General features: G+C 41.0%; 1 protein-coding gene across 7 annotated transcripts in view; it reads right to left on the bottom strand.

Annotated features, from left to right (window-relative positions):
* Positions 1 to 21,393, bottom strand: part of GLRA2 (glycine receptor alpha 2) — a 123,640-nt gene extending 102,247 nt beyond the window's left edge. For 5 of the 7 annotated variants that reach the window (XM_039714550.1, XM_039714548.1, XM_039714551.1 and 2 more), the window contains exons 1-2: positions 20,754 to 21,393; positions 18,447 to 18,580 (exon numbers count right to left, since the gene is read on the bottom strand). In XM_039714550.1, coding sequence (XP_039570484.1) covers positions 18,447 to 18,580; positions 20,754 to 20,821 — 202 coding nt within the window. In that variant the 5' untranslated portion in view covers positions 20,822 to 21,393. Of the gene's footprint in view, positions 1 to 18,446; positions 18,581 to 20,753 lie in introns of those variants that run through there. The other 2 variants (XM_039714552.1, XM_039714553.1) reach the window with 2 other exon arrangements.
* Between the last annotated feature and the right edge of the window lie 647 nt (positions 21,394 to 22,040).

The raw sequence follows: 22,040 nt of genomic DNA on the forward strand, positions 1-22,040 counted from the left end.
CTGTGTAAAATTTGTTCAGCCTGGAGAAGGTCCCAGGGACAACTGATTGTGACTTTTCAGTACTTAAAGCAGGCCTGTAAGAAAGATGGGAACAAATTTTTTTAGTGGGTGTATTCTGCAGTAGGACAAGGGGAAATGGTAAACTAAAACACACTTCATCCTATAAGATTTTTCTAATCTAATAGTTCAATTAAAATGAAAGCAGCAACTTTCCATGAAGCATAGCCAAGGTTTCAGGACACAATATAAAAATCTTCAAAGGGAAAGGAAATAATTAACTTGACTTTACTGCCTAAAATCTAAAAAGAGTTGACATTACCTACAAAAAAATTAATCAAAATAAATTATTTGCTCCCCCTAGTTTTCCTTTTGTCACTTCCAATGCAACAAGGTAACAGTCCAGGTTCCTTTCAGACACACTCAAGATAATCAGAGTGTTCTTTGAGTCATAAGGAAAAGGTTTCTCAGAAGGACACAGGCAAAAAAACACCAAACCAAGCCCAAACCAGGGAGCTAATGCTCAAATCAACCAGAAAGTACATGTCTGGTATTCTGATAAACAGCTCAGATATTGCTTCTGTTCCCTGCAGCTCCCTTTCCTCTGCTCCCCCAGAGGGGCTGGGGCTGCTGCTGCTGCTACCAGTCAGCAGGGCTCTCTGATACACTGCCTTCTTGAAAACCCTGACATTAGAATGTGTCACACACCTCCTGTGACTTTGGGGCACTTAACACTTACAGAAAGTCCCTGGCACTCATCTGCTCACCTTACCCACAAGAAACCAGAATACACAGAATATTTCCCTGAATGTGCTGCAGCATGTTGCCTCAAAACTCCTGTACCCAATGTGTCTGTGATCTTATTGCCATCTGGCTAGAGAATGAATCTTTTCCTTATCAGCTGCCAGAGGAGGTGAATCCATCCCAACGTGTGGAACAGTCCCCATATGGAGTGATGAGTGCTGGGAGGAATACATTCAAGCCCTATTCAGGTCCTAACTCCAGCCTCTGCTAAATATTTGTCAGTATTGATAACCTATAGTCACAAATCTTGCTCCATTTGGTGCATTCTTTAGAAGATTTACTCATACTCTTTCCCTGGAGATGATCCTAACTGCAGCTAATCATGTCTACATCCTCAAGTTAATCACAACTCTTGTATTTTTGGTGTAGAGTTTCCAGGTCACACCTGGCAGACTTTTCACAGTAATTCCAAACATATAGCTAAATTGTCCTTAGTAGGAAGGGACTATTATAATCACACAAGGGATTTAAAAGTATACCTGCACACTTGCAGGGTTTGTTTTTGTTTTTTTTGATATGTGTATTTATTAAGGGATTAAGATACAGTACACATAGAGAACTGTGGGCAAAGCAGAGACATGAGGAAGCAAAAATAAAAGATAACGAGGCAGAACCACCTTATGGAATGACAGTGGAAATATTTACAGATCTGTGAAGAATCTTGTATCTTCTATATGTAATATTTTCTGGTCTACCTCCTCAATTTGACTCTGTGCCAATGCAGAGGTTTTTTCTCACTATCTCAAATTATTTATTCTGTATATATAGAGGAGAAAGCTGAGCCAAATCTCCCTTCTCCCCTTAGGCAAGATATTTACAGATCTGTGAAGAACCTTGTATCTTCTTCTATATGTAATATTTTCTGGTCTACCTCCTCAATTTGACTCTGTGCCAATGCAGAGGTTTTTTCTCACTATCTCAAATTATTTATTCTGTATATATAGAGGAGAAAGCTGAGCCAAATCTCCCTTCTCCCCTTACCATTGAGAGCAAGATAATTAAGACTATTTGCAAAGACTAAAATCAATCCCACCTGATTCAGAAGGTAGTGCAGGAATCCAGGAACAGAACCAAGGGCCTAAGTGGGGAGACAGTGATCCCACCAGGGATGGAGAACCCCACTGTCTGTAGGACAGGGATTGCATGTGGAGCTCAAACAAGGGAGGTGATCAAAATGTGGATGGTGGCAGGACAAAGACCCACATGCTGACCTGAGCACCAGTAACCCACATCCTAGGACAGCAGGGGAGGAGAGAGCAACTTGTTGGAGATGGTTTTTAAATGTGAGTTCTGGAGACAGCTGGGGTTTTGGAAACCATTTATCCCCAACCAAACTGAACAGCCTCCAACATCCATCAGAGTCCTCATGAGACCTGAAACTGAGCTAACCCCTCTGGAGGCCTCTGCTTCTGCAGCTGCAGTGCTACAGGTGCCTGAATTACCACTTCAAGAGTTGCCAAGACACCTCTCCGTGGCCCTGCAGGCACATCCCTGTAAGTCAGACAAGGATAAACTGCTGCTGGGACACCTCAGCCAGCCATGGTCATTAGACAGGGACAAGCTGTTCATCATCCTAGCTCCTTCCCTGCTCAGAGTGCAGCACACAGGAGAACGACTGGAGAAGAGCTATCAAAGGCAGCTCAGCCAGTCCTGTGGCCAGTGACCATGGGTGTTGGGCCAGGGAGACAAAGGCGGCTTCGATGCACTGAAAAAGTTCCTCTGAGACATAGGCATACTGCAGCTACCCCAGAAGAAGTGGCTGCACACTTGTTTCCAAGGGTCTATATAATGTGTATCCAAACTGTGATGAGAAAATTCACACAATTTAATGAGTTTGCTTAAGGTTATAGTAAGAAATCAGGAGGCAGACCACAGGTAGCTTTTTTTGCAAGCACCTAGGTAAGATTTTCTCTTTTTTTTGCCTTTGGGCAAAACCAATCTTTTCCTCTATTTAAACATCATCCTCTCATTAGAGTCTTAACAGCTCAGTCACAGGAGGCAAAATTAATGGCACCAGGACAACACAGTTACCCTAGGGCTGACAAATCAAGGTGACATTTTTTGCTGAGTAGTGATGCCTTTCTTCTATGAGGTTGTCTTCCTATGGGTTTTCTGTCAAGTTCATCACCCTGACTGCCTCAGTATAATCATGCTTAGTAAACACAGAATTCCTTCTTCTTCAGAACTGTTCAACAGAATCCGATGTGGATTATTAAGTTTATGTCATTTATTATTAATTCATTATAATAATACCCACTAAACAAACAAACAAAAACCACTCCAAATTAAAAATAAACAGAACAGAAAAAAAAGCACAAAAAACCCCCCAAAACCCAAACAAAGAAAAAATAAACAATACCCAAACAAAAACAACAAGAACAACAAACAAAAAAGTAACCAATCAAACCAAACACACAAATTTGTAAGGCCAAAAATCTCAAGAAATGTAATAATTGTATGCTATTTTGCACTGATTCAATTTGCTGGTAAACTCAAAGACAAAATTATTGTTCTGCTTCATCAAGCTAAAACCAACATACTCTGAAAGTTCATCTGTCATATATAATAACTTAGCTTGCTGAGAATGCCATTTGCCCTGGTAGGAATATGGCAATGATTTTGGGTGCTTACTGTTGCATTGAAAACTCAGAATTGTATTTTGTGTAATCAATATATATTTATAACCAACGGACTGAAGCTAAGGGTCACAAAAGCACTTACAGAATCAGAGAAAAACCTGGAGAGATCTTTAGGTGTCTAAAATCTTTTTAGGACTCATTCCCATCGATATTACTCAGTCTAAGAATTACCAAGTGTCTGAGAAATACATGTGAGCAATACCATTTATGAAAATGGTATCTTTCAGACGGGGGGAGACACAACGTGTCCTACCCATAGCAGGTGAGCTATAGAGGCAATGCTGGATGGAATCAGAAGGAAGCATGATAGCAGAAAGTACAATTCTTCCCTAGTTCTAGCTGCCTCTTTCCAGAAGTGCACATACAAATATGTATGAACAAACAAACAAAAAGAGAACTCTACTCTTACATCAAGATTTAAGCTGCTTCCCTTCACTTGCTTGAGAAAGCATCTAAGCAAGAATGTGGCCCTATGAGATGACCCAGATGTAAGAAGGGCATGTGATATTGCAGAATTGAAAACTCTTCTTCAGCAAAATACCACTGAGGCCTCCCAAGACAAATACTCCAGTGATTGTCAGGTACAGGTGATCACAGGAAGAGTCACAGAAAGAAAATTCTCCGGAGTAAGTACTGTTAAAGCCATCTCTATATATATACATTGACACAGCTTGAGCTCAAACAGTGAATAGTCAATTCCTGAAGTGGTATGTGAGTTTTCAGCTGTGGGACTATTGCTGAATGTAACTGGAGTCATGCTGGTAAAATCCTATCAAAATTTCAAGGAAGGAGAATCCCTGCTAAGATGGACTTTTTTGTGCCTTAAAGCTCTTGTGAAAATTGTTGGATTGGCATGCTTCACATTCAGTGAATGCTTTTGTCCACAGACCCAGTTCTGGCAGAGGAAGGTAAGACTCACTCTACAAAGCCTCTTCAGTTCTGCATTTGGCATTACAGGATAGTCTATATGATGTGTTCATTCTTCCCTGACTCTTTCTGCTGAGGCTGATAACAGAAACATACATTACTGTCAGCTCTGGGTTACAGTGGGATATATCCACACTGGTTACCTAATAGACACTGAACAAGAACAATTTTCAGGCACTATTTCATTTCCCTTCACAAACCAGGAGTTCAGAAAAGAAAAGCCTGTTAAACAGGTGACATGCTCTTGATTTACCCATATAACCTGAGCTGGTCTGCAGAGGATATACAGCCCCAGCAGTCACAATGGACTGTACAAATGTGCTGGAGCTGGCTTTCACATAGGGAGTTTGAGGGATGGCACCAGTGTAGTCACGGCAGGCTGGAATTCACTGGAGGCCATTAACCCCAGACATCATAGCTCGTACTGAGCTCTATATCACTGCAGTGTTGTGCAGCACATCTCTGAGAAAATCACTTGAGAGCTCACTCAGATATTACTACACAACCCTCAGCAACACTTGTGACTGGGTGCAGCCACTCCCAGAGCTAAAGTGTTCCATGTGCAAATGGAACAGTGGAAGGCTAAAAAACAGTGAATCAGAAATCTTACAGAAACTTCCCACTGGAACTACAAGATTAGAGTGGAAAGTTCTTTAGAATTTATGTCAACTTTGAGAAGATTCAAATCAATCCTTAATCTTTCATATGTCCATCAAATTGTTTTTCTTTGTCTGAGCTTTCCACTAATCTTTCATATTTTCAAGTCATGACAAGCACCTCTTCTCAAGGCATCTCTTTCTAAAGTTCTCCTTCTTCCAATGCAATAGAGCAATGGACAGTATTTGGGCAAAAGGAATTTTTTGCTTTTCTTCTGACGTGAAAAGATCTGGACCTCTATTTCTCTTCCTATCACAAAACAGTGCTCACTGAAGTGGCTCTCAGCAGAGATGCTCCTCACACCTGATCCTGAGAAACTGCTCTGTTGCTCTGCATTAATAAAAACAGAGCTCTTCCCTGCTGATTGGCATGGGAACAGCATAACATGTGCAGAGGCCTGGGACACTCCTGAATGTAGTTAAACAAAAGATGGTATTTCATCTACAGTCATGAAATCATGAAATCTGCACTCCAGAATAGGGTCAGAAAAACTCCTTCTGGGTAATCTTATTAACAATGTTTTATGAAGCCAGGGTAGCCAACTCATCTAAGAGACTGCATGGAACCACAAGATATAAATATGAAGAGAAGGCAGGAGGGAAGATCTACTTAATGAAAGAAAGAAGAAAAGAAAGATATAATATTAAAATGTTGCTACTAACCTAGGTTTCTATTTTAAGTCAGAATGAACTGATTACTCTCTTTTGGCATACATTTCAAAATATTTCTTTTAAAAGAAATGTTACTTTGTTCATTTCTCTATAAATATGTCTTACTCTGTTCCTTCTCTGTGATTCTGATCTTGTGTTGCAGAAATTAATGGAAGCTCAGCTATAAGTGTCAACAGCTATAATCTCAAATACTGGTTTAGACAATACCTATCCCTGTGGCTACAGAGAGGACTCAGAATCCATTTTAACTCCCTTCTTGTTCCTCTGAGCCTCAGACATTCCCTTTATTTAACAATTCTACCAGCTTTTCTCCGTAATCTTCCTTGTTTTACTGTCTGAAGGCATATGCAGGACTTGAATTATAAAAGCAGTTTGGGTGACTAATATTAGAGAGCAGACATTGATTTATGGCTGATATGGAATTATACACCAAATGATACATGGGACACAGGTGAACAATGGGATTTAGACAAATAGGATGGCTCAGTGATAGGGACAAGTGACAACAGAAATTGTCAGGAGCTGGTATGGATGTCAATCAGCAACAGGTCAGAGACATGACACAAATACCCATCAGATCTTGCACTAATAAAATAAAACTTTCCTTTTCTTTTTAAGTATTTCCTATTTTTTACCTCCTTACAATTAAACTCATTTTCACACAATGTGTGCAGAAGATGATTTTGAAATTAATTCCTCCATACTGACTCTCATCTTCAATGTTCCCACCAGCTGATCCGTTTCTTGTTTAACTCAGCCTCCTATCCCTCTCCTTCACACATCTCCTTTCCTTTGGGGAATATCCTATCTTGAATCCCACATCCTAAATACAAGAAATAATTTGTGTTTTTGCTGCAAGACATCCCTGAGATATTTCTTTGGCGTCTTTCAAAAGCATTTTTTTCAGTCATCTGTTCTTTGTATATATAAAATGACTGGAAGAATGGGAGTGGAATGAGAACTCTTTGCCAGCCTAAAAAATAAGCATCTGCCTTACTTTTTATCAATACCAAATCTGACTGCCTTACTTTTTATCAATACCAAATCTGCTCCTTTGGTGCAGGATGTTCACTGCATTGCTGTGAGGAGCACCATGTGGCTTTCACATAGGCTCTGCTGACATAAACCATGTTGCAGGGTCAGGACATATGATCTTTTTCTGGCTTCTACCACTAGCAGTCATGCTGAGCAGAGGTCTTCTACAAAGTCATCCAAATGAGACTGTGTCCACACTGAGGAACTTATTCATCTAAATTGAATCTATCCCTAATTATATTTAACTTTGATAAGTCAAATTTATATTTTATTTTTAAAAACCCACGGAGTTAAAATCTGGTTTTAACAGATTGTGTGTGCTTTGCCTCACACAAAACACCCCTCTGAAGTGTGACAAAAACCAAAACTCTCAGGGGTATGAAGCCAAAGAGTGCAAAATTATTTGCAGAGGTACAAAGTCAAAGAGCTGAAACATTCTCCCAAATGCTTATTTTTGGATGTTTCCTAGAACCAGACTGACCAAAGGCTTTAACACCTCAGACTGCTCCATCTGATGGGATATCACTCTCTGGAGAGGAAAATTGCTGCAGTCTGAAACTTATATGGAGTAAATACACACTCCATTTTAGTTTAACATGAGGGGGAATTTGCCTATTGCCTGTGCATAAACACATGCACAACAATAGGCAAATTCACAACTGGAAAAAAGGAATTTTTACATATGCTCCTGCTTTGGCACCATGCATGTAATTAGCATCTCTTCAACAGCTGATTTAAATTGCGGTGTGAGAGTTTATAGCAGCCTTCTGAGCAAGCTGCTCTGTTGTTTTATTTATTATTTAGCACTAATACTTTATCAGACATAGTAAACAGTGCAAGAAGAAATAGCAATACAGTAGTTCTGATACAGTAGTTTCATAGCTTGAGACATAGACATAAAAACAGCACACATCAGGAGTGTTGGCATTAGAGGAAGCCTAACATAATGAGTATCGATCCGGTAAATTGTAATCCTAGGTTTTCTCTGACTAATTATGTCAGTTTAAGGAAAGCATTTAGCCTTTTCTCAGATATATTTCCCCAAGGACAAAAGCAAGGGAGATAACCCGTAGTTGTGTTCCTGGGGTGGAGGAGCAAGGAGTTCGTTTGTGCAGCATGAATCAATTGAGTGTTGGTTACCCTTCCTTAATGGAGAGTGCCCAAAATTCAGCCAGTCACAGCTGTGCCCAGTTGCTTCTCTGCAGCCCTGGGCTTTGGAGACTCAGAAATACACAGGTAGAGATTATTAGCTTTGGGAGAAGAGCATCATTCTGCTACTGTGCTTCCCTGGACAGCCCACTGTTTGTTACAGCCAAAAAAATCACAGTCCCATGGCAGGCAGAAGAAGTTGCAGTGGCTGCTGCTTTGGTGCAGAATACCCAGGCCCCTGAGGAGGAGCCATGTGGTCCATGGGGCAGAACATGATCCTTCAGCACAGCAGGGTTCTACTTGCAGAGAGCAAGAAATCTGCAAGGGGCTCTTTGCGTGCCCTCCAGAAACTGTGATTCTCAGTGGGTATGAGGCACCTCCTTTCAGGATCCACTGCTCAGACCACTCTGCACCAGATCAGCATATTCAACCTTACACTGAAAAATCAGTCAAGAATTTCAGTTTTTCCTTCTAAAATACAATCTCTTTTTTGGTCAATAACAAAATATTGAGAGATTTCATGTGAAAGGTTCCTTTCTAAGAGTTTCTATGCCTGTCTCAGATTGAGGGGATGCTGACTTGCATCTTTTAGGCTACAATGCTCTGGATTTCTAGGCAAATGGGATGGTATGTCTCTCACTCTTATTCAGAGGAGGTGGGATTCATCCTAAAGTGCAGCTGTGGTTACTGCTAAAATACTTCTATCTTAATGGTTGTGGCAATCATCAGGAAATGTGAGAGAAGCGCTGTTTCTCAGACCCTGTCCTTACCACATTTTCTGTAACAGTCATGTCAGCTGTCCCTAAGGTGTACTGCCTACAACAGACACTTCTGTGCATCTCATCAAAGTGGTCAAGAGTAAAGGCTCTCCTTTCTCAGACAAGCAGCTACATTGAAAGGTTGAAAGGTCAGATTCCCTTTGCAATTTTTTCCTGGCTTAGTCAGGTTTGAATTCTTTGTTTCAAAATATACCTCTCAGAATCATTTATACTCCTTTGGATCAGAGGGAGAACTCTTTAAGCCAAGGGAAAACTGGGCCAGAAAATCTTCTATGTATTGTAGAGGATGGCAGGCCACCCAGAAGACACCATTTGTTTGGGGGTGGCAGCATGGCATGTTAAGTGATTCCAGATCCACACTGAGAGGAATCTTTTTCCTGTGGAATATAAGGCAGGCTCTGAGATGCCTGGTCCATAAAGGGAGATGGAGGTGGAGCAGTGCCTCATCAGAGAGTCTAAATTTGGGTTAGGAGAGAGGTGGGTGCTCTGTGAAGCAGACTGGGGCACTTCTGTGCACACTTGAGAGCAAAACTGACAGAATCTGAGAAACTTTAAGTAAAACAGTAATGCACTGCCAAGAGTTACAAAGCAGGTGGATCAGTGATTTCTGGAGAGGGGGTATGGGGTTTGTTTGTGGACTCATATTCCACAAGTCCTATTTTAAATGCTTTCTTCTTTTATTGACTCATGAAAGTTGATGCATCAGGGTTAATCATAACGTTTTCATTCCCTGGCAATACTTGAGGATTGCTGGTAGCTGGCACAGTTCAAATAAGCCACTAGACTGCTCTTACTTAACCTTCATAAGTAACTGAATGCTTGGTAAATTGCACTTCTCTCTCATGTACTGTATGTCTTAGATCTTGCACAGTTTCCAGAGCCTTTATATTTGTATAAATTTAGAATTTTAATAATGGCCTTGGTGTTTATGACATTGACAGGTCACTATGCCATACATGGTGCATCCTTCATGTTAGAGTTCTGCCAGACCCTGTACCACCCTGTCTGCATCATCTGGGGGGCTCCTCTCTGCAGACTTAAAATCACACATTTCTGTGAAAGACTGTGAAATGCTTATTTGGAAGCTGAATTGTCATACATACATTTTTGAACTACTTAATCAGAGATTTACATGTACCCACAGTCAAGAACTGCCCCCCACACACAGAGAGAGAGGGGGGCAGTAATGAAGAAGAATGGAAGTTTGGACAGGCAAGGACCTGCAGGATGAAGGGACTTCCCCTGGAGGCTGGGGTGCCATCACAGAACCACTTCACTGCTTTGGAGAGAGAAGAGGAAAGACCTGTCAGATCAGGATTGCTGCTGGAACTGAGTAAGGCACTCCATCTGCTCCCTATGTGACAACCTGTGCAGCTGAGAAAAGGGACAGTGGGGGACTCTTCCATGTGCTCTCAAGAGAGGTGAGCTGCTCACCCTGGTACAGCCCACTGTCACCTGCTGCTGCTGGTTCATGTGGAGCCAGGAGCTGCCTGAGGAGTACAGGAAAGATTAGAGCCCTGAGCATGGTGATGAGGCACTGGAAGTAATGAAGAAGAATGGAAGTTTGGACAGGCAAGGACCTGCAGGATGAAGGGACTTCCCCTGGAGGCTGGGGTGCCATCACAGAACCACTTCACTGCTTTGGAGAGAGAAGAGGAAAGACCTGTCAGATCAGGATTGCTGCTGGAACTGAGTAAGGCACTCCATCTGCTCCCTGTGTGACAACCTGTGCAGCTGAGAAAAGGGACAGTGGGGGACTCTTCCATGTGCTCTCAAGAGAGGTGAGCTGTTCACCCTGGTACAGCCCACTGTCACCTGCTGCTGCTGGTTCATGTGGAGCCAGGAGCTGCCTGAGGAGTACAGGAAAGATTAGAGCCCTGAGCATGGTGATGAGGCACTCTGGAGAGCAGGAACCTCTTTCATCAGTCCTGCTAGAGTTGCAGTCAACAGCTCAATGTCCAGGTCCAACAGCTCGTGTCAGTACTGGCACTGGTGCTGCTTAATGTCTTTGTCAGTGACATGGACAGTGGCACTGAGTGCCCCCTCAGCAAGAGCTCTCGTACACCCAGCTGGGTGGGGTGGTCAGCACACTGGGGGGCAGGGATGCCATCCTGAGGGTCCTTGAGAGGCTTGAGAGCTGGGCCTGTGTGAACCTCATGAAGTTTAACCAGGCCAAGTGCAAGGTCCTGTATGTGGGGCGATGCCAAACACCAGCACAGGCTGGGCAGAGAAGGGATGAGGAGAACGACTTGCACGTGACCCAGCAATGTGTGCTCACAGCCCAGAGAGCCAACCCTGTCCTGGCCTGCATGAAAAACAGTGTGGGCAGCAGGGAGAGGGAGAGGGAGAGGGAGAAGACTGTCCTCCTCGGCTCTGCTCTCATGAGGCCCCACATGAAATATTGCATCCAGCTCTGGCACCCTCAGCACAGGAAAGACACAGGTTAGTTGGAACAGGTCCAAAGAAGGGCCACAAATGTGGACAGAGGGCTGGAACTCCTCTTCTACGGGAACAGACTAAGAGAGTTGGGGTTGTTCATCCTGGAGAAGACGAGGCTCTGAGGAGACCTTACAGTAGCCTCCTAAAGTGAGCCTACAAGAAAGATGGAGAGGGGTATTTTACAAGGATATGTATTGACAGGACAAGAGATAATGTCTTTAACCTGAAAGAGAATAGGTTTAGATCAGATATTAGGAAGAAATTCTTTTCTGTGAGGGTGGTGAGACACTGGAACAAGTTGCCCAGAGAAGTTGTGGAGGACCCATGCCTGGATGTTCTCAAGGCCAGGCTGACCTGAGAACTGAGTAATCTTGTCTAGTGGAAGGTGTCCCTTCCTGTGGCAGGGGGTTTGGAACTAGATGATCTTTAAGGTCTCTTCCAACCCAAACCATTCTAGGATTCCATGGAAATCTACAGAAGAAAAAAATAAAGTATTGAATCTGTTGAATAAAACTGCATATTTCTGATTTATGAATTCATTTTTCTAGTGACCATGTAAAATAGAGTTGTAGAATATAAATGTATATACTTACAGTAAATGTAATGTACATGTTTTTATATGTTCCAAATATAAACTGCTTTCTAAAACACCCAAAACACAAGATCCTTAATGAATGACCCAAGGGCCTTGGCTTCAACTGCATAGAAAATTTAAGTGTGAACATGACACTGGATGTGATAAAAACATTACACTTCTATTAGAATATGATCAAAACAATAGCATCTACTCCTTTGATATGAAAGGTCTTTGGCTCTGCTTTGACATTTGTTTTTCCTAAATACCCTTTGCAGTTTATACGGCAGCAGAATAATATAACAAGAGACAATTCTATTGATGTCTCTCAATTAAATAATTGGTTCTGAATAAAGGCAACACACCAATACAATACAGATGACTGTGGCTAAACATTTATAAATAAAAGAAGACCTGGACTGATCCTCAGCTTGGATGCCAGGCAGCACTGGTTAGCTTGTGCTTTACCCTGCTGCGTGCTCACAGCCTTTCTGGCTTGCCTTGCAAGCAGCTGGCTGTGGGTAGCTCAGAAAGAGGTCCAGGGGGTGAGCAAAAAGCCAAGCAGCATAGCTAATCAGGGGTGCCTTGAGCTCGCTGTCTGGCCCCATTTGTCAGTAGCCTAGACATAACCTAACTAGCCATGCAACTCATCCAGCCTATTCATGTTCTGAGAAAGAACCTGAAATTAAAGTAAGAGAGGAAGAAGTGCAACATCCATAGCCCTTTATTTTTTCCCCTAGCAGTTTTAAAAGAAACACAGTTAAAAGGCTCCTTCTGCCTGAAAATGTGCATACCTAGGGCAGAGACTGAGCATCATTTCCTTAGCTTCATTTTTGCAGTTGAAGAAAAATAAACCAAAACCAAATAAACCCCATGTCCTGTGGGTAGGTATCCTTGTGCAGTACCTTGCTGTGCAATGAGGTGTGTACATGACTTTATCTGAAAACATTGTGATGTTTTAGATGTGTTTCAAGACAGAAAATAAAACAGAAGCTTACCTTCCTAATAATATATGCTTGGACATCTCAAGCAACTATATGTAGGGAGTGCAGCGGTCTGGCCAGATCTGAAAAGCGCCCCGGTAGTTGTGCTTCTCCTATAAAGAATCCTCATCCCATGCCCTGAAACCTGAATGCACCAATAATGTGCCCTCTCTTATGACATGCTGCTCTGCCTGAAGCAGATTTGAGTCTCCATTGGACTTGGCCCTCTGAGCCTTTGAACTTGGCCCTTTGTGAAGAAAAGCCCAGTACAGGATATCCACCATATCTGACTTCAGGACCAGTAATTATTACCAACTGAAGTGGGGTGGGAAGGTTGTTAGCCACTGGAGAACAAATTGCTACAGTCCCAGGCTTATCTTTGGCATGTTTTTTAACTTTTATATGTTTAGATAAGGGTCAGCTTTTGCAGACAGATCCTCTTATCTTGTGCATGAAAACTGTTTTTATTTATTAAGCTTGGTGACAGTTATTTCACCTTAAATGTTATTCAGTGTTTTCCTTTCATGTTTTTTAACTTTTATATGTTTAGATAAGGGTCAGCTTTTGCAGACAGATCCTCTTATCATGTGAATGAAAACTGCTTTTATTTATTAAGCTTGGTGACAGTTATTTCACCTTAAATGTTATTCAGTGTTTTCCATTCATGTTTTTTAAACATTTCATTACTGGTCAATTCAGGGGCAACATAAGTAAGCAATGGGTTTGAACATATGGGAAAACCTGATCCTTGCTGCCAAGGAGTTAAAGTATTAAAGTGCATAAGCCATTTCCTGTAACAGTTATCAGGCTAATTGTCAGTAAATTACTTAGTCCATGTGTTTATTATTCAGATATAAACCCACGGACTCCGCATGAAAATGGCATTACACTGCTGTAATCACAGACTAATCTTTTACAACTATGGCCCTACACCCCCAAACTGCATCACTAACAAAACAGCAGCTTTTGAGCAAGTTAATTCACACTGTATTGCACCATCCAGTCATGAGGGTAACATTAACAGGCACTATTGCTGTACACTTTCCTGTAACTCCATAAAAATCAGAATAATCTTTAGTAAATAAGGATTCAATCAGAAAGACTGAATTTAAAACATGGAATGAAATTCAATAAAAAGAAAATGGCTATCATCTTCATTGTAAATGTTTTCTATACCTGATGATAGCACACTTCTGCAGTTCTTGGTGACCAACTCCCCTTCTCTGTACCCAGGGCATGACAGCCAGCCTATTACTTAAAGTATTTGGCATAATGGACGTAGCAGTACCTATAGATAAGGGAGTTTTTTCTTTCTGATAATTTCTAGATTGCATTTAGATTTTTGGGGGTGGTAGATGATGAAAGTGTTAAAAAGTTGAAATAATTTAGTAACCTCTGAAGACCAACACCTGCTCAGAAATGTTAAATTCAAATTGGCTCTCCATTAACCCCACATCTCATGTTGTAATTCAGTTTTAGATTGATCCCTTGTATCCTAGCATTACATGCAGTGCTCTTGAGCCTGAGCTGAACGTGCACTAAGCTAAGATACCACTTCACCATCCCTTGTTTCTAGCAATGAGAAAGCACATTCTTGGCTAGTTTCATAACAGAGGTTAGCTCTACACTGCTATTTCCTGCCTTTTTTTAAACTTTGAAAGCAAAGTGAGCACTGGAGAAAGTAAAAGATATTGCTTCTCTAGTGTTTTACCATAAAAAAATAGAAAATTAATATCAATAAAGTAAAAATGCATTGTCCAAGCCTCACCTTTTATTATATTTCAGAAACCATGCTCAATTGATGTTATAATTGATGAAGAAACTGCAAACCAACTCATAGGACCATGAGCATACATTTGCTGTCAACAGAAAGACTCTCAGGGACTGCAGTTAGCAATAGATAGCAATTTTCATATTTACATTTAAAAGTATTCCCCACTGTATCCTTACACAAATTATTAGCCTATTCAAATTCAGTGAAAGATAAGTGGAAGATGAAAAAGTATGCACTAAATATCTGACAGAGTATGATTAAAGAAGGGCAGTTTTGAGAGCTGTCACTCTAGAAATTCCTTCTGGCTTTTCATCAGGAAGATATCCCCTCTCAGTGTCTTGACATTTTTGTATCCAACCACTTGAAATCAAAAAGAAAAAGAAATATGTTTTTCTATGTTCAAATGATTGTATAAGACAGAACAATGTGTTCTGTTTTATTCCTGAAGATAAAAAGAGAAAGTATTTTTCATTATACAGTACTGCTGTAAAAAGCCAAGCACAAAACCAAAAAAAACCAGCTACAAAAAAAATCACAACCAAAGAACCCCTGCTGTTGATGTCTAAATGTTTATATATTCACCTGTTGCTCTCCCACTATCTTCCTGAATTTTTTAATTTGCAAGAACAAGATAGGAAAAAGTAGTCACTAATGAAGAAATGCTTTATCTGGATAAAACACCTTGTTCCAGTAAGTAGCATTTTCCTCTCTCTTTAGCGTGCACAGCCTTTATTTCAAAAATTAATCTAATAGCTGCTGTTTTCCAGTAATTCAAACTAGTCATAAAAGTATATTTAATTATTGTAAAATCAATGGCATAAGATAAATGTGTTCTACTCAGTTGCATTTCCATGAAATCAGACTTTTCTGACACTTTAAAATCCCTGTAGTGGACTCAGAAAAAGCTGTGTAACTGGTCTAAACCAGAAAAAGCTAGACAAATGCATGAGTAGAATCACAGAATTAACTGAGTTGCAAGAGACCATCAGGATCACCAAGCCCAACTCCTGGCCCTGCACAGGGGCCAAGATAATCCCACCATGTGCTTGAGAGCATTGTCAAAATTCTTCTTGAGCTCTCCAGGCTTGGTGCTGTGATCACTTCTCAGGGAAGCCTGTTCCAGTGCACAACCACCCTTTGGGTGAAAAATCTTTTTTATAATATTGAACCTATTGTCACTCCCGTGACACAGCTTCAGGCCATTCCCTCGGGTCCTGTCACTGGTCACCAGCGAGAAAAGATCAGTGCCTGCCCCCCACTTCCCCATGTGAGGATGTTGAAACCACAGTGAGGTTTTCCCTCAGCCTCCTCCTCTGTGGCTGAACAGACCAAGTGCCCTCAGCCACTCCTCAAAGAGCTGCTCCTCAAGACCCTATGAGGAGAGGCTGAAGGTGGCATGACTATCTTGACTCACAATGTCTTTCCTGAAATATAGTAAACAAATATTATCCCCAGACTAAAATCAAAACCAGACAGAAGATCCCTAGTTTAAACCATTGCTCCAGCAGCCTCTTTTATTATACAAAGTTCTGTCCTTAAAATACGAGAAATGTTATGAATCAGGTACTCATTCAGCATTTCATACGTTCTTCCATTTAGATGATTTATAATATCAGTATTGTGCAATAGGCCTTACCCCCAAAATTATCTTCAACATATATATAAATGTTAAAAACCAGAAAAGTTTATTATGGACAGAGTAAAGACTCAGTAAAAAAATAATCTTTATCCTACTAACTTCAAGCAAAATAAATTTATTTTGACTCCTTTGCAGCTGTCCTTATTCTTTAAAAGGAAGAAGTATGTAATATAGAACAATTAGTACTTTCCATTTCTTTGAAACATTGATGAGACTTGGGCAATGAAAATATGGATGTTGACTAATAAAGAGGGTTATTAGCTGGCAAGGTTTTGACTGGTGATATGAAGCTCAAAACTGCATGACTTAACTCCCTAGTTCTAAACTCTGAGGTCCAAAATACCATTCAAACGAACATAGCAAAAGAACAAGGAGAATTTTCAGGCCCCTCAATAGGAGACTGAGAGCTCTGGGAACTCTCACAGACACAAAATTATGAGAAAGAATTGAAGATCTATTAACCAGTTCAAACTACCGCAAAGTACCATCCTGCTCCGGAGCGTGGCTTAATAAAAAATCAAAAACCAAAATATGGCAGATGCTTTCCCAGTAAGGTCTCATATGTGTCAACAGGCAGCAACTTCACTTGGGAACGCAAACAAAACACAGGACTCAGCAGGGAGAAGTGTCTGTCAAACAGCTCAGCGTGCACCTCACAGTGCTGTGCACCACACAATACCTGCTCTACACACTTCAGCACCAGGGGAGCAAAGCCATGAATCTGCCTCCTGTGCTGTCCTGAAATGGTTGTAGATACATCCTGGGGAGCAATAGAGAGTTCTGTCTCTAAGCCATGTATGTACATGGAACTGTTGCTATTACTGGGTTTTTGTCTGATACACAAGAGATGAAGATTTTTTTATGCACCCCCTGACCCCATTTAAAGAGCAGGAAAATGTTCTTAAGGATTGATATCATGCTCAGCTCAGGCAATTTCTGCCTTCATTTACATTCTCTAAAATTTCGCTGATACTCATGGAAACACATGAAATGAATGTGAGAAACTTATGCAATATTACTTACTATAAGCTGATGTGGACACCAGTTCAGGAACTCAATAAACACTTTGAAAAATACTCTGAAATTAAGACTTTAGACTTCACTGACTTGGTTTTCTTAATTTGTCAGCTTTCAAACCTTTGGATCTGAAATCCATACTGGTTTGCTCCTCGCTCAGGCATAGGAAGCAGTCAAAAAAAGGCACTTTGTTCTAAATCTTGTAATTTGCACATGTGGAACAGAGAGAAGAAACCAATCTTTGATCTAAATTTAATTAAACACTTTTCTCATTGACATGTGAGCTTCTTCTCTCCTTACAGTTCATTCACTGGCTAAGAAATTATTTTTTCCATCCATTATCAACTTTCACAGTACTGCTGAAAAGGCTTAATATGGGCAAAAATGCATTTCAGTGGCCAGAGTTAATAGACAGGAGTTGCAAATGTACATTGCCATGAGATTTGTTAAGGGAGAAAGCATTCTATCAGTTTTCAAAGTAAAACCATATTCTGAGCTTTAAATTGGCATAGAGGAGATTATTTTGGTGGAATTATAGGACTCTCCCAAAATGCTAAATATTGGCAATGAAAACTTCACTTCCAGCTCCTTTCATAGAAAGCCACAAGAAATTCTGTGCTCTTTTCTATAGGGATTTACAGGACTACAGCAAGGAAAACTTGCTTTGAGTAATAATGTTTGCAAAAGAAGCTTCCAGTACATAGCCTTCTTCGTGCTGGGATGGCAGTGGTGATGTTCCACAATTCAGCCTAAATTTTGGAAGAAATGGGGGCTGTCATAAAAGTACCAAACAAAATACAGTTTCTATATTTTATAGGGATCCTGATTCATTGTTTTTTATTATTCATTCAGCACTTGCAAGATAAAATCTTCTGTGTATATTCCTTGAGTCCCCCCTACCTTAGGGAAGAATATTTTAGTTTCTCCAAGTCGAAAGAAAACATAGATTTATTTTTTTTCTTCAGACACTGCTATAAAGAAGAGAATATCTCAGCATTAAAGTTTTAATTATATTGTCTTTGTGGCTCAAAAATTTCAGGAACAAGTCATCTCATTTGGTTTTATTCTGAAGCTCATAATCCTATTCACTACGTTAAGTTAGTAAGGTCTTCAGAAGCATTTTTTGACAGCTGAACATTATTGTCATGTCAAAAGAGGGTTTTCAAGCTCTGGACCCTTAATACCTACACTGCTCTGTCTCCTATTCCATCCCATGGACCAGCTGTTTTCCACGACACTATAACACTGGAAAAGTGAAGTTATTGAAAACTTAATCTAAACCCAGAGGTTAAAAACTCCTCAAAACCTATAATTTATCCCAAACTTCATCAATTAATTAATTAGAAGTTTTAGAAAACTTACCTTTAAAATTTGGTCTGATTCTAGCATCATACCCCGATGTCCTTCCCATCAATTTGTCCAAAAAATCTGAAGGAGACAGGGTCTGTGAGGGGGATTTTCCAGATCTTGAATCATGTTCTTTACAGAAAGTCGTCCTAAATAAATTATTAGCCACCATTAGCTAATATTTAGCTTGTATTGTATTCAAGTCATGGAGAAATTACATAACTAAATAAAATTGTCTCAACTCAGTGAAGGTAGAAATTAGTGTTCTTAAAGAGCAACAAACTCTACATTTCATCTGAAAACTTTATTCTAGAAATAAAGACAAGTTTCAGGTATCATGCATTAACAGAATTTTTTATTCAGAAAAAGCCTTAGCTTTTAAAAAAATTCATTACAATTTTAATACTTTAAGAAAATTCAATTTACTTTTCACCTCAATGTATAGGTCCATCTTAGAGTGATTTTCATAACCCATTTTATATTATTATTTTAATTGCATGGATGCTGTTAAAATGTTATGTTAACACTGGTTTAAGGTGGTCTTAAACTTCCAAACAACAACCTACAACACTTAACCAGCAACACTGAAAAATACTGGATTTGTTAATGTTGGGAAAGATACAGATGGGAAAAAAAAATTTAATTGTTTTTTACAGATGCTACCCAAAATATATTTAAATCATGCTAGTGAGTGTCCAGATTCTTTCCCAACACGGCAAAAAGGGCTTCAGAGTCAGCCACAACCTATCTTAGGGGGGTTTATACCCCCTCTCCATGAGCACTGAATAATAAAATTTAGTATCAGCAGGTGGTATTCATACGCAAGTTCATTGAATACGACTGTTTGAAGGATTTAAGAGAAAACTTCTGATACGATATCATGTGTGTGAAATGCTGTGTACACAGCACATTGCATACTGCAAACACATAGTACATTGCAGAGAAAGCCAGTTTAGGAGTTCCCCACAGTTGTTCCCCAGGGGAAAAAAACTAGAATGAAAATGGTCATATTTGGGGTGCAGAGGCACAGATTTAATAATAAAACATTATCTTAAGTCTTAAATAACCAATTTAATTGTGTCTGTTTCCACTTCATCTTTGAGCTAAATTAAAACTAATTCTGACTCTGACTTCTTAACCACTCTCTGTTTAAATATTTGCCCAAAGGGAACCTCTCAGTTTCAGGAGTGTTTCATGGAGTATTTTCATTACACTTGCATCTACATGCAAGTACAAAAATATCAGATATATATCTGATCATCTGAAAGGAGAAGACAATATCAAATCCTTTCTCGCTACAAAAGAGAAACAATTCACTCAAACTGTTTAAAGGAAAGGTGATAGTAAATTCTCATGGTGTGATTCCACGCATTTTTTTCAGGTTCCATATAGAGGAGGCGGTTGCTTCCTTTTGCTTTTGTCAATGACAGGGTACCATTGCAAATATTTTTAATATCTAATACACGGCAGATGATCTATCCAACTTAAATAATGAAATAATTCAGTTAAGAAAATAAGAACTGGAAAATTAAGATAGTACACTTATTCATATACAAATTACTTCTGTTTTCATTTAGAGCCCACTAGTTACGAGTCGTGTTGTGAACCCAGGCTCACAAATATAAACACTGTTTCACTGTGTCACTATATGTACACCTCATTAGTCCTGGAACAGTTTTACGTGTAGATTCACCTGTACGTGCAGATGCACAGCAGCATCCAGTCCAATAATGAATCTCCTCGGAAATGCTGTTCTGGTTAATAGGACTGACCTCTTTGCTCACTACCACAGAAAAGTCATTAGCTAAAGCAAAAGCTCATGAAACATAAAAAAAAAAATCAGAAACATTGGGACTTTAAGTCAACACAATACTAGTCTCATCCAGGGTTTTCCCAAAATCAGAGGGCTCCTTCTCTAATTTCAAATAACTACATCCCTGACAAAACCGGTACAATCATTTCCAAAGATTGAAGAGGAGGGAACCAAAGCAACTTCCTAAACAACCTTTGCCAGGAGCAGAGAATTTGCATTTAGGAAGAAAAGCCAGAGAACATGTTCTTAGCTGTACTCATATACAGTGAAAAACACCCCACATCTTTGCATCAGAAAATGGAAAATAGATCACCCAAACTTGAGATTATTATTTTTTGTGTTTGTTACCAAGCAACGAGTCTCTGAGTGTAAAAGGGATAGTCTATATAGAATGAACACAAAACACTCTCAAATACAGCAAACAAACTAGGTTATTGTGACGTAGTATCTTTATAGTTATGATTCTCACAACCTTTTGACAAATATTATTACAGAGTGGTATCACCTACCTGAAGTGGTTTGTCTCTAAGAAAAATGCAAACAAGGTTGTCAAAATTCTCACTAGCTGCCGGTTCATTCCTCCTGCTTTCTGTGATGATTTGGAAATATCCCAGAAACGATTCCAGAGAGATGCAGGGAAAAAGTAAGCTGCTGCTGCCTAGATTTCCAAATTCAGCAAAAATTTAATTTTCTTGACAATCAGGAAGAGAAGGTCTGGATCTCTACAAAGTGGGGGTAAAAGAGAAGTGCCAGTCCTTGGAATCATGGTCAGGTCAAGCCTAGGCTCATCTCCAGCAGTCAGCACGAAAGAGATAAGGCATCAGACACAGTCGTTCCCCCGACTTGCTTTTGCTGATGGAGGGGGAGGGAAAAAAAGCAAGCAAAAAGAAGAAAAGAAATGGAAAGAAAGGGGAAAAAAATGAAAAGAGAGGAGGAGAAAACACAACTATGCGAGGAGCATCAGGCAAAAGGGAACAGCGCTGAGAGCGGCTCTGTTGTCGATATGTTTTATTCCCCTTTCGCTGACAATTAGTATTTATGAACGGTCGGTGGCGGGGCTACTGGGTCGCTCTGCTTTCCCCCTCGTTGGGTAGGGAAGCGTCGGCGTTGCCGGGGCGGGCGGAGGGTGTGAGGGAGGGAGGGTGTGCGGTGCCGGGGGAGCGGGGCGGGGATGCCCGGCGCTCTGCTGGAATGGGGCGGGCGCGCCGCGGCTTCAGCGCTCGGACAGCTCCGCGCCCGCGCCGCGCATGCGGGGCCGCGNNNNAGGCCGTGCCGGGCGGGAGCCGCCGCCCGCCGCTGGCCGCGTGTCCGCGGAGCTGCGCCCCTGCCCTCAGCCGCGCAGGGCACCCGCCCTCAGGGAGGCCGATCAAAGGGAGCCTCGTCCCCCTGCGGAGCTGCGCCCCTGCCCTCAGCCCGCGCAGGGCACCCGCCCTCAGGGAGAAGGCTCAAAGGGAGCCTCGTCACCCTGCGGAGCTGCGCCCCTGCCCTCAGCCCGCGCAGGGCACCTGCCCTCAGGGAGGAGGCTGAGCCGGGGCCTCGTCCCCCTGCGGGGATATCGAAACGGCGGGCCTCGAGAGGAAGGGGCCGGGGTCTTGTCCGTGGTGCCAGCCGCTGGGAGGAGAGGCAGCAGGCAGAAGCTGATGCACAAGTTCCACCTGAACACGAAGAACTTTACTTTCAGCAGTGTGGAAATCAATTCCTGCAAAGAAGTTGGGATTTTTACACATCATGCACTCCCAAAATAAAAGGAGCTATTGTTCTTTCTTCGGTTTTAGGTTCATATATATTTTTTAAGT

This window comes from Passer montanus, unplaced genomic scaffold, assembly GCF_014805655.1.
Source record: "Passer montanus isolate IOZ18808 unplaced genomic scaffold, ASM1480565v1 scaffold3, whole genome shotgun sequence".
NCBI classification, from domain to species: domain Eukaryota; kingdom Metazoa; phylum Chordata; class Aves; order Passeriformes; family Passeridae; genus Passer; species Passer montanus.